Source organism: Streptopelia decaocto (genome assembly GCF_964273445.1).
Source record: "Streptopelia decaocto genome assembly, chromosome: 2".
In the NCBI taxonomy this organism is placed as follows: Eukaryota; Metazoa; Chordata; class Aves; order Columbiformes; family Columbidae; genus Streptopelia; species Streptopelia decaocto.
In genome coordinates, this window is record NC_138655.1 from 45,491,401 (window position 1) to 45,505,117 (window position 13,717).

General features: G+C 34.2%; 1 protein-coding gene across 1 annotated transcript in view; it reads left to right on the forward strand.

Moving 5' to 3' along the window:
- CCDC178 (coiled-coil domain containing 178) overlaps nt 1-13,717 on the forward strand; it is a gene marked incomplete at both ends in the record, with an annotated part of 164,779 nt that overhangs the window by 41,232 nt on the left and 109,830 nt on the right. Inside the window, 3 exons of the mRNA XM_082045605.1 lie at nt 1,682-1,795; nt 5,503-5,648; nt 9,151-9,310. Coding sequence (XP_081901731.1) covers nt 1,682-1,795; nt 5,503-5,648; nt 9,151-9,310 — 420 coding nt within the window. The remainder of the gene's footprint in view (nt 1-1,681; nt 1,796-5,502; nt 5,649-9,150; nt 9,311-13,717) is intronic.

Sequence of the window (13,717 nt, forward strand, 5' to 3'; positions counted from 1 at the left end):
TGTACATTATATTGAAGCAAAATCCTCAAACAAAGCCACTCAGTCTTTCTTTTGCAGAACTGTTTGCAATGTAGTTTATTTATAGATTTTTTTTTTTCTAATTAAGAGCATTTCCATACCTTTGCTTTATTCTTTTTGTATGTCTTTTTCTTGAGTAGGTGCTTATTCCTTTTTTTCTGTTTATTCTTTCTTCTTCGTTGGCTTTGACAATGACTGGAAACATTGGAAAAATGTCAATCGTTTTTAGTTTTCTATCATGAGTTCTCACAATCAAGTACAGTCAACATCTTTTGAGCTTATTCAGCTGAAATACAGGATTTTTTGTAGTAGTTGTTTGACGCTCAGACAGAAGAATTTCTGCTGCCTCAGTAAGAAGTTTTTTGGTGCAGAATCAGTCTGTAGGTTCATAGATCTGTTATCCAACTACTAGTATATAGCTTGTCATAGGAGATTTTCTTCTCCAGTTTTTTAATGTTATTCTATTTGAAGTGTTCTTGACATAGTCTACATACAGCAATGTTTAATCATTTTTGGAGGGGAAATGGAGGATGTTGAATAGTTTGAGTTCAGATGGTGGATTTTGTGATAGTTTATTTTTGATGCAAGCTTAATAAGTCAAATTGAAAAATTAAAAAAAAAAAAAAAAAGATTCCTCTAATAGCTAATAGTATTTTCAAAACAACGCATTGATGTCAGTGACTAATGTTGTTAGCCCTTCCCCAGCTAAAACTCAGTAGACACAGTGTGACAAAGATCACATCATTAGTTTCCTGGAAACCTAGAGAGGTGTGGTGTAAGTTATACATCATAGTCTGCAGCTGCGTCTTTGCTTCTGTTTCAAAAGCTTGGAAACATAGTTTGCACAAGCAGATTTGTATGTGAAAGATATGCAAAAGATAATTTGAAATAAGAACTTTTGCATTAAATTATTGTTTCAGAATGGAAATATTAATACCTATTTTAATATTCTTTGTTATATAGTCTAAAGTGAATTTAAAACTTTGAATAATATATTATGCTGTATATATAAGTGTACTTAGTAATGTAAAATTTTCCTTATCACATGTATTAATAATAATTTCTGACATTTAATATTTGCTGCTCACACTAATGATGCAAGTGAAATTAATACAATAGACAAGAAATCTTGTTTTTCTTGAGGTACTAATTAATAATTGAGTAGATTAATGGAAAGTATAAAAATGAGACATCCCAATACTTTATTTTATTTATTCTTTCTCCTCTTGTCAGCTGTCCTTAGCTGTATTTTTCGTGAGTTTGTGATAATAAGCAAGAAATATTTATTTTGCCTTTATACAAATTCCATGAAAGGTATTCCAAATACATATTTTGATTTAAGAACTTTATTTTTAACTTCTTTGGCAGAAGGAAAGGGAAGAAGCATGGAGAGCAGAGTAAGCAGTGGCATTTAGCTGTAAGATGACAAAGGCTATATGAAGTAACAGAGATATTTTCTATTGTAAATGTGGACTTTTGCATTCAAAACACAGAGTATATAAACCTACGTGACAGGAAAATGGGTATGGAAGGGAAAACAGAAATAAGCTTAAGAACAGTAATTGTTCAAGTATTTAATGATTAATGTATTTTCTGATTTCTATAGAATGTAGGAATGTAACTTTTGAATACTAACACTTCTGTTTATGTATAAACAATCCAGAAGTTCTCCTGTTTGGATCAGAGAGTACAAGAGCTAGATAAACAACAGAAGCAAACAGAACAACAACTGGAACAAAAAAGAAAAAATATGCAGCAACAATTAAATGATATACAGGTGAATAATTTAATTCTTGTATGGCTTTTTTGAAGTGTGTTTAATCTCAAAGGTTAGGCTGTCATTTCTACACAGTTGCCTTGGAACTATATACATGCATACAGCATATGTACTATTTTCTGTCTCTTGCTTGAACTAACCTGTGAGGTCCATAGCCTTGAGACAGCATAAAATACAAAGCAGAATTGATATTGAGGTCATTGGGAAGTCCTTTGCTTTCTTCATTTGCTACGCTGGCTCAGATTGCTCAAGGGGCTTTAGAAATGCAATGGAGAAAATCAATAAAGGACAAAAAAGATTCTAGTATGATAGGAAGCGCCTGCTGATTGCATGTTTGCTCAGCAGATGGCATCTTTTTGTAAATGATGGGTTGTATCTGCTGTATCAGTTACTAAACTGTATAATCCACCAAAGCGAATTATTGAATTTCGTTACTGAACAGTATACTTTATATAAACATGGTTATAATCATTAGAAGAAAAAAGCATTTTTTTTCTAGATTTTGTTCATTTTTATTATTCTTTCATTTACGTATTGTATAAACTGCAGTGAGATATTGCAGCATCAAAGATGAGCAATATACATTGAAAAAAAAAAAAGCTTTCATGTTGTTCAGAGTAGCTTTCATGAATCAGGTAATTTCTATTGAAAAAGTGAGACTTCCTATACAGGACAGAACTTTAAATTACACTTTGGGAAAATCATTGATTCACACAGGCTTCTACATTTGGCAGGTAAGACAGAGTTGATACATCCTTTTCTGTTGAAGACTATGTTCTACCAAGCTGCAGATTTACTGATAGATTTTAGAGCATGTGGAAATGGCTGATGAGTCAGCATACAGATAATCAGTATGACGTTTTTCAATGCAGTTATTTCCTGTACTTTTAATTATTATTTTTAATGTTGCCTTTCATAGTAACTGTAAATAACTGTATCCATGAATTACTTGAACAATATTTGAGTTGGTGTTCTGGAGGAGTATTAGAGAAATGTTCTCGGTAAGTGGAATAAAACAATGTACAAAGCCTATTTTATGAGAACTGTAGAGCTCTGAACTGGTAACAACACTTGGATACCTTAAATATTGCATTCTTAGAGCCTGATACCGTTCCTTGATCTTAGCAATTTTGTAAAAGAGGGGCTTTATAAAAGGGTCTGTCTTGTTTTTAGCAATAACTCGTATTTCTAGCTGTGCAGGGTCACACTATCTGATTCTGTTAATCATGTTATATTGTTTTTATGGAAAAGTTATTTAAAGTTATATTCAGAGATTTTAGTGCTCTCTCATGATTAAGACATTGGCTTATTTAAAGCTTGTCCAGTGTGTAGCTTAAATGATGTTATGGAAGAAATGACTATGATTCCACAGTATTCTTAGTACAGGAGTAATACAGAGTCTCCAGCTTCCAACAGATCAAGCAATTAACCCAATCCTTCATAGTTTACCTGTTTTACAACAAGAAGAATCACAGCCTGGAGGCTGCTGCATTTCACCATTCAATTTAAAGTGACATAGTTTGGTCTGCTAGCATTTAAATGTCTAAGAGCAAGATACCTAGATAAAAGCATCTGAATCCTACTCCATAATACACCAATGGTCTTGTTGAGCAACTAGGAAGAATGAAGAATACTGTTCCTGTATCAAACAGCTGAATGACCAAGTGCCAAGGGACTCATTCAGCTTAGACAGGATACTGGACTGTTACCCACCACAGCAAGCCATAAGGAGCTGATATTCAGTCTATCAATATTTGGGTCACAGAAAGTAGAGGAAGTCAGAATGTGCAGGAAGTCAAAGAAACAAAATTCTTCATTGGCAGTTTTGTTCTAACACAGCTCATATATGAACCTGACTCTTTGACAAAAAAAAAAAAAAAGTCATGGTTTCTTTGTGTACATATTTATATTTGGCCCTGACATCTTAATAATCTTAAATTTCCTTATTTGTAAAGTTTAAATCCAGTACAGACCATACAGACAACCTGTATATCCCAGGCTATCACATTTCTCCAGGTTCTCCTGGTACTGAACCTAAAACTAATATGATTTTTCATCAGAGATTTGAGACTCTCTATGGGCGGTTCAGTTACATCGGGATTTGCATTAATTACCATATCTTAATTTTCTTTCTAATTATTCTATGTTCCTGCAAGAAACCTGAAATTTCCATCTAATCCTATACAGATACTTATTACAACCCTACAAAGTTCAGAGGCCGTTAAAATGTTATGTTCTTGTGGTACCTTCTATGCCTTCATATCTGTGCTAACATCTGTTACATAACCTTTGATTCCTTGTTTCACAGCTACCTTTTAGATACACCTCTAAAGAAGCACTTCTTTCATAAAGAAAAAGATCATTAGGCTATGCATCAGGCTACTGCTTCAGAAAAATGGCGTAGTATCTAAAGAAGAAATTTTAAAAATACCAATCTTTAAGTACTGTGGTGCATTCTTTGCCTACTGAATCGTGTGGTCTTGCAATTTGGTGTTTATACATGTGTGCACTTAAATTATATGTGTGTATATAAGGATAATCAAAAGGTATTTTCCTCCCTCTTAATTTGACCCATTTACTTAGCTGCTTATAGCACATTAGGAGAGGTAACAAAATCTAATGCAGCAAGACCACTTTAGACCAAATAGAAGATTCCCACCTGCTTATTCCTATTGAACTGCTGCAATGCTTTGGGTTTACTTTGTTCATTGTGGAGAAGATACTCTCGCTCTTGAAAGTAGAGTTTGCTTGGAGCATGTATCTGCACGTTTTTTTGGTCCTGTGGCTGTCAGTGACTTTTGGTATGAAAACAACACTGCACTTTTATCTCTCTTCTGTAGAACAGGAAGTTTAGTGGAAACACTTTTGAATTTAAAGGTTCTTAGCAGCTTAATGTCAGCATCTCTTTGAGTTGTGTGCTTTTAGCTGAGGAAAGTGAGCAGGAGTTCAAGTCATTCCCTGTGCTTTAATCCTCCTCTGTCTGGAGTACAGGACTACTATTTCATGAAAAGCTTGACATCTAAAAGAAGACAACTCTGTATTTAGACAACTAAATGAAAAATACTGTTCTTCAGAGATAATTAGTAAGCCATACTCTCCCTGGAGAATGGTAACTAAAAATACTGATTTTTCCTGAAAGACAAGTATTTAAGGAATCTGCCTGAAACAGTATTACATTTTGTAAATACTTTGATGGCCTAGCAATAATAGCTGCTAGTTAAGATGCTGACTCTGCATACACTGAAATAAATAGGCCTAAACTTAGATAATATGCAAAATTGTTACTTTTCAGTATCATTAGTAAAGTTTTTGCTGTGCGAGCCAGTGCTTTTTTGCAAAAGTTCTATGCGTGAGAGCAAAATTCAAAGAGGATACGTATTTTATGAAGTTAGCGCCCTACAAACATGCATACATCCATATACAACGTAGGCAACTGCAAAAATACACATGCCATAATAAAATTTGTGGATCTATAGTAGAAGAATTGTGCAACAAGTTGAACTATAACTGGATGTGCAAAGCCATGCTTCTACAGCAATACAGTTCTTCCAGTTGCAGTAAGTGATCCAGCTTTTCACTCTGAAAGAAGTTCTCTTCGGTTGGATATACTATTTCAGGAATTGTTGCACATACTTATGTGCTTAAAACATAGTATTTGGAAATCTAGCCCTGCCTAATTTACATGCTATGCATTTTTTAATTCCCAGGAAAAATATTCATTTGCTTCAAGTCAAATTGCTGAGAACTTTCAAACTACAGAAAATTTAAAAAATGAACTTAAAGAATTAAATGAATTATGGAACCTGAAGCAAATACAGATGGAAAATATGGAAAAATGTTTTCCTGATTTGCGGTAAGACCTGCCTATTATACGAATTTTTAAAAAAATAGTTTATTACTTTTATTAAAGTAATTTAGTAATTCTACTTTATTACTATTATGAAACATAGTTTCATTATTTTACAGTATTATTTCTAGGAAATACAATGCATGTTTTTTCAATAATTGGAGAGTATTTTTGTCAGATCACTACTTGTACTTATAACGCATCTGTAGAAGCTATTCATGAAAAATTGCCAACGAAATTGATTTTCAGGCATCAGAATTACTTTCAGAAATCTGATAGTATACATGATCAGTTGCACCCTTAATTAATGGAGGATCCCATGCCCTCTCTGTTTTCTCTTGTTTAAGAAGTGTGGACCTACATTTACCATGTCCTGATAATAGTCTCAGAGGGCTCTACCCAACTGAGAATGCAGGCTGTCTTCTAGGCCACACAAGCCTTAGAGGGCCATATATGCTGAACCCACAGCAATGTCAAAGAGAAAGCAGCTTGGTCTGTTGAATTGTACAGGATGACTGAATAGTGAAAAACTGATCCTTGTATCGTTATACTACAGCTCCCTTTCTGTGATCTCATTCACTTTCATACTGCCAGTGTTGAAAGACCTTTGAGAGATTATTCCATGAAATCCTTGACTGGGGGAAAAAACGTATTTTTACATGTAGATTTTTCAGCTGGATATGTGGGACTGGGTATGTTTTTCTCCAACTCTTGATTAAAACAGAATGATTCAGAGGGACCCAGTGTGCATTGGAACTTACTGAACTTCAAGAAAGGAAGGCAACTTTCCATGACTGAAAATCTCTTCTCATTTTTCACAGCTCCTTAGACAGTAGTCAGTAGTTTCAGAGCAATGACATGCTATATTCAGACTCAGAGAAGAAAGGGATAATATCAACACAAAGTGATACTGAAAGTTCATTCCAGCAATTAATTGTTTCTATGTCATTAAGAAGTCCATCTCTCAAAGAAAAATTTTATTGCAAATTCTTCAGCTTCTAGACCTAAAATAGATAGTAATGAAAACTCAGCGTTTTTCTTGAGAACCTGCTTTTGGAGATCCCATCTAATAGAAAGAACAGTAAAGTTAAAAAAAAAAAAAAAGTGTAAAACCCCCTCTCTGACTTCCAAATTATGCATCCAAATGCCTAGTGTTCCTTTTTGTCACTCTCTGAACACAGAAGGAACAGCACATGGGAATTTCTCCATCATGTGACTTGCTGAAAACTGACTGCATGCTTATGCCTTCTGATTGTCAGAGTATTCAGCCTCTCTGTGCTTGAGAGGGAAAGGAGAAGAAGTGTTTGGAATTGTTGGTGTATTTTCAATATATTCTGCCCCTCATTAGTAAAGATTAATGGTGACAACATTCAGAAAAAAAAAAAAAAATTTCAGGCTAATCTACCTTCTATTAGTGTTTCCAATAATCTGACATATCACATAGCATTTCATCAATCTGTCTTAAGAAAGCCTGCCATAGCCATTTCCTGTTATATTTTGTGTTGTGCATGTAGTTCAATATTGAATTATCTATTCGAACTGATCTTTCTTCTTTTCATAAGAGTGCTGATACCTGTCTGACCTGGTAGAAAAACTAGTAATAAAGGATTAAAAAAACAGTTGTGCTTTTATTCTTGGCTATTATTTCCATTTTTGGAGGGCATGTCATCAGGCTAATTCTAGCCAGAGCTGGTGAAGAAACTCAAGGTAAAGGAGTCCCTACTTCTGCTTTCAGTCTTCACTATTGTCCTTTTACAAGTACTTCCTAGCATATTTCTCTGACTCCTTGACTTATTATTGCTTACCATTAATGCAATTAGAAGAATAGATAATAGCTACTAGGGTGAAATAGAAACATTGACATAATGTTATCAAAACAGCAGTCATTTGAAATAATTACTTTTTTTCACAATAAAATCAACTACTACAAAACTGAAGTCTAGTAAAAAACATAGCCTAACCTGCCAACCAAGGGAAAATTATATGCCACAGATATCCCAGGTATCTTATAGCAATGACTTTTGAAAAATTGTTTTTGCCCTGTTGGAACTCATCAAGACATGTCTTCACATCTGAATTTAAGAATGAACATGAAATACGTTCATTCCAATTTTTTAATCTCTGTAGAGTTTGAACCTAGTGAAATTAGAAAGACAATGAGCAAATCCTGTGAATTTATGGTCTGTGTGAGGAACATCCCTGTTTATGTCAGAGCCCTTATCATTTATATGCATCACTTCCCATGTGCTGTGCCTCCCTCCAGCAAGAAGGAAATAAGGGCAGAAAGCAAGTTAAGGGGATGTACTGGAGATTAGGAAGGCTGGAAGGGTGTTTCAGTGCAGAGGAACTCTAGGTAATTTCTGATGGATCCCTTAGCCCTTCTTTAGAGATGGTTTTCTAGACACTGATTCAGAGGAGGCCTTTGACACTTTAATTTTCTGCAAAGAGGATTGTTCTGCAGGGAGTCACAGAAGAGACTATGGGGAGAGTCTTGTGACCTCCAGAATTTACATCTAAATTCCCAAACTCCTAAATACATCTGTGCTGTCAAGTATCAGCTAATCAATAAGAAGGATAACAGGTTGTTATTGGCTCCAGCTGTTCATAGATTGGCAGCGTAAATGGCTCCTGAGCAGTCAGCATAATCTTTACATGACAGATTTTTCCCTTTCTCAGACCGTCTAATTTGTTTTAAAATTAAAATAAATTTTATTTTAGTGTTAAAATAACATTTGGTTTATAGGACAAAGCCTTAAAATTAGGAAAAAGTAGGCTTATACTGTTTCTTGAATTTCTGTTTTTGTGTGCACATTGTGATATAGTCGTTATTATGCAGCCAACCGTTACATTACCTACAAGACTCTAGCTTAGATTATCTTGCAGAAAATCTGTTAGATTTTTTTTTTTTTTTTTAATATGCTTCTGTCTAAAAGCAACAGAACACAGACCCCGAGAGGAGAAACTGTTAGTACAAAGTGAAAACCTCTGAAAATTCCTTGACTTCACATATGTACAGGCTAAAGAAACCATACTAGATGTGGACAGAGCCAGAAGCAAAATATTACACAAATGGTGTGAAGCTGCCATTTGCAGTCCCAATAAATAACAAGACAGTGGTTACCCAGTATGGCATGGGCTCATTCTGTGTCTCAAAATAGCATTATCTCAGCAGATACTTCACATGTGGGACTGAACCTGTTCATTCTCTATGAAGATGTTTTAAAAATGCAAGCTGTTTTTTAAAATTATGAAAGTTATGTGTCTTGATAGACTCATCGGATATGGACTGATTGCCGGAGTGGCTTTAAGTGGTCTAAACACTCATGATAAGCCCCATCATATAGCTCTTTTTTTTTTTTTAAGGGTATTATTATTTGCAAGAAGACCCTATTCAAGATGACCCTATTTTATCTATTATAGAATTAAACATTAAACCTCTAAGTAAAGACTAAAAAACAGTATGGCAGTTTATGTTGATTACTTAATTGAATCTTTTTTTCTTTCGAAGGAAAAATTTAAGTGATGTGATGTTTAAGCAGCAAAATATTCAGATGGTATTTAATCATCTCCGAGATGAACTAGCAGAATATGAGAAAAGGTTAAAGCAGGAAGAAGAAACATATGGAGGATTGCTACAGATTAGAAAGAAAGACCTGAAAGATTTAGAAGTGAGTATCATCAAAACTAGGTTTCTTCATATGGGAAGTGAAATTATTATTTGCTTAGTTCTGTCTCCTTTGGGGTCTAGAAAAGGTAGTTTTATCAGAAATTTGAAATAAGTAGTATCTTTTTGTCCATATGCAAGTTTTTCTAATTAATAAGTTGCTATTTTTCTGTAGTAGACTTCTTTATTTCTATGAATAAAGAAGTAATTCTGGGAAAATTATAAAATTGTTCATTTGCATCAACACTTGTAATTTTTCATTCATGCTTAGGCCTTTTTTCTCCTTTCAACAAGTACTCAGTAAAAAATAAATCTCAGATAATTTTCACTAAGACTAGCATGTTTCCATTCCTTTTTAATCAGCTAAGCATAAGAATAATGTTTAGTGTACGAAACATTCTTGACAGTGCAGCAGTCAAACTTTGGCTTTTTGGATAAAACTGCTTCTGAACAGTCAGGAGCTATTCCTTAACCAGATGCTCATCTGGATCTTAGATGTTGTGGTTGATACGACACAGATGGGAGGTAGAGTGTCCATAGATGTAACTGAGGAGTCAGAGGTATCTGAAATGGAAGTACAAAACATACAATCGTAATAACCACAAAATCTTGAGATAAATTAGATGCATGTATAATTCTCTAAGTTCTTTTCTGTATTATTTTAATAATTTTTTTTCTCTATGAAAATGCATGATTTTCTAATTCTTCATGTATAGTTTTATTTGTTTTTACGTGAAAACAGGTTGAAATGTTTCTAAATTGGGGAGACATTCCTAAATCAAGAATTTTGCAATTGTAGCTATGTTAAAAATAATCAAAAAATGTTCACTTTTGATCTTCTGTTCTTTACTTTTATGACCATCATATACTTTTCTCAGCTTAACATAGTTTTGATAAAGTAAGCTACTCAATTACATGCTCGTTAGTGTTCACTTGTACTCCCTATTTCTAATGTATTAATTAATGGTTCTGTTTGTTTTCACAAAATCTGTACTGATCAAGATATGAAAGAAAGTGAACATGTTTATAAAGAACAGAGATTGCCACTTTCTTACTTTTTACAAGGATAGAAGTAATTTCAAAATACCATATTTGGCTCTTGTGTTAATTCTGAGGTCAAAAATACTGGCCAGTATCTTGACTTGCCCATCATCACCTTAGCTTTAAAAATCACTATAAGGATAATTTGGTGACATACCCTTCTTATCTGCTTCTCTAGGACATCAAGATTTGATTTTCTTAACGTGTCCTGTTTCATCCTGTCTCATTTCTTCTCTCATCTCCTTTACACACTGAGTTATGGGTGTTCCATGAAGTACAGAACTCTGATCAGTATTTTGTTATTAAATTAATGTTGTGGTAATGAGATTATGCCAAGCTTTTGTTGGTTAAATGTAATTAGAAATATTGTGCTGTGTGCTTGAGAGCCCGTTTTAGTTTTTACTGGAACACATTTCTAGTCTCATGATGACATCTCTCCACCTAGGCCTACAGCTGGAATAGAGGCACACACTGTCACCATAGGATACTTACCTTATACATCTATAAAATCCCAAACCCCACTGATCCATTTTGAAATGTTTTAAAAAAATTAAGAAACAAAAGATAGAAAATGTCATAAATATTTTTATTACATCAGAAAGATCTCTGCCTTCTCACATGGAGTTCATTTACTCTCCTTTTCTGGGGAGGACCAAACTGGTGGTAATAAAACTGGCAAAGCCAAATATTCCTTCAGTACCTTAAGGACAATCAAAAAAATTCAGCAGGGTCTTCAGTTTACTACCCAACAGAAATGAGCAGTATTGCATGATAGAGATAAGTTTTCTTCTTCCATCAGGATGGAATGAAAAAGCATTTACATTCTGATTTTTGGGTGGAGCAATTTCTGTGGAAGTCCTGACTTTAGGTAATGTAGTACAATGCTTATGAGGCTTTGTCACCCAGTGTCTGCAGATGAAATCAGGTTTACTGAAGCAGTAATGGTGCATATGTGTTAGGCTGGTTTTCACAGTCCTTGCTTCTCTGAGTCTGAAGCTGGGTGAGACCATTCAATCCCCAACTGAGCAATAGGAATAGACTAAGCATATGTTTAAGGTGAGAGATTAGTCGCTGAAAAAGTAGTCCTCACAGGATTAACCCCCATGCGGAGGAAACAATAAGAAAGGGATGCCCTAACTTCTGGGGTACAGAGTACAAGAGGTGGTTCAAGAGGTTCTGATCTGGAGTTTCTAGAAATTCTAGTGAGACATTGTACTGAATGAGAACTGCCTGTCTTGATAGTGGAAAACATTAGAATGCTTTTTCCCAAGTGTCATGAAGTACAAAAACTAAAAAGGGATGTTTGCTATATAGGCTAGGAATATATTATATATTGTAACATCACACATGTTCATAGCTAAGGTGAAAACAAAACCTCAAGCAACTCAGCATAAGTTGTATCTTTTAGCTTGGGAAAAGTGCTGTTGGTTGCTTTGGTTGATTGATTCAGAGCCAAATTTAAGCAGGAAAACAAGTTGTTGAGATTAAACAATCTCCTTTCAAGAGATAAGCCGGCCAGAAACTAGATGAGAGATTCAGTGAGAAAACTAGGGACCCTTGTTGTCAGCATCATGAAGTGAAATGGAGTTGAAAAATAGTCCTGATTATGGGAGAATCTGCATGAGAAACTAGTGGCCCCAGCACAGATCCAGACAGAAAAATAAACTTTGTGGGGAGACTTTGCGGTGTATTTGTATCAGGAATGAACAGGATGAGAAGCTGAAGAATCCACGTGCCTGATTCTTGCAGGAATACACATCGTATGATTTGGCTGGAGAGAAGAGTCACAGTTTTTGCAGATCTTCTAGATTCTGTCTTCTCACAGGAGAAAGGACTGCCAAGTGTTAGGACTATGGCACATGAGTGTAACAAATGTCACAGCTAAATAGAAGGTGTGACTTCTGTTTACTGACATTCATGCTACTAAATGTGGCAAAATTTACATGTATAATAGGCCTATTTTATCAGTGCATTATTTGTAGCTACTCTCATACCATCTCATTACTTTATGTTCAACAGAGACAGTACAGTCCCCAAACTATCATATTGCAATTTGGTTCAGTGCTGATATCTGCTGTATTAAACACACAGATAAGAATTTTTTGACATAACAATTTATTAATGATTGTTGGATCATGTTCAGAATGATTATGTTGTGCCTTGTTTTCTTAACCTCAAAACAAGCCTGCCTGCTCTTATTTTCTGCTGCTAATGTGATTATTTTACTTTCAATTAAAGTAACTATAAAAATAATTATTGTGGTATTTGAAGACTGAATAAGATATTGGTGTGACCAGAACTCTTGAAATACAAAAATTTGTGCTCACTACTGTCTGCTATTGGACACATGATCCTTCTGAAGTCCAGGTCTATAAAGCTTTAAATTCAGACATATATATATATATAGACTTGTACTTTTGATAAACACATTAAATGCTGTTACCCAAAGCATTAAGAGATATATTGATACTTTGACTTTCTTTTTGTTTTGAAAGAGTAGCAATATCGTAACTTCCTAATTCTTTTGATTAGCATCAGTCTTCTGCTAAAAACTCCTTACGGCCCCAAAATGTTTCTAGATTTTCTATGAATTTATTTGGCCGTTGCATGATGCTGGGAAAGAAAATGGTAATAAATTGATATTTCTTTAGCAGTGTACCTTAAAATTACACAAAGTTCAGCAATATTTCATCTAAAATTGAATGAGAATTTCTTAGATATAGCAAAGGGCATTTGGAAATTCCTTTAAAGGAATGACACCAGTGCCTCCTTGTCAAAATGCAGAAAGTTTAAATGAGGGGAAATATACTTTAAAATATCAGACATTTTATAGATATTAAAATAATTTTTAATCAGTTATTAATATTATGAAGATGTTTAGTCTGCAAATATTTGATCATAATGTTTTTACCTTAACTGAAATGTTTTGCATTTTGAAACAAAACATGTTCCTATGAACACTTTTTTCTTTTATAGGAAAGCATTTTCCGTCTGGGGAATGATATATCAGAAAATCCATGACTGGTTCTAACAGCTAGTCATGATATGTTTTTTCATCAGATATTGAGAGTATGACTAATGAAATAATCTACAAAATGGCATATTTCAGAAGGGGTTGTTACAGAAATATGACAATATACTGCTGAAAGCTGAATTAAGAAATAGGGAAAAACAAAGTTAGATCGGGGGGCTGTTTATCATCATGGTATTAGGTAAAATCTACTGGGTATCTTTTGTCATTTAACATTCATCTATTTAGGTTATCTTTTCTCCTAGTCACTCTTTTCAGTCTTGCTGCACTAATACCTCCAGAGCAGTTTCCATCTCTTACTTTCAAAAAAATACTGTTAATCAATATTAATGTTACAGA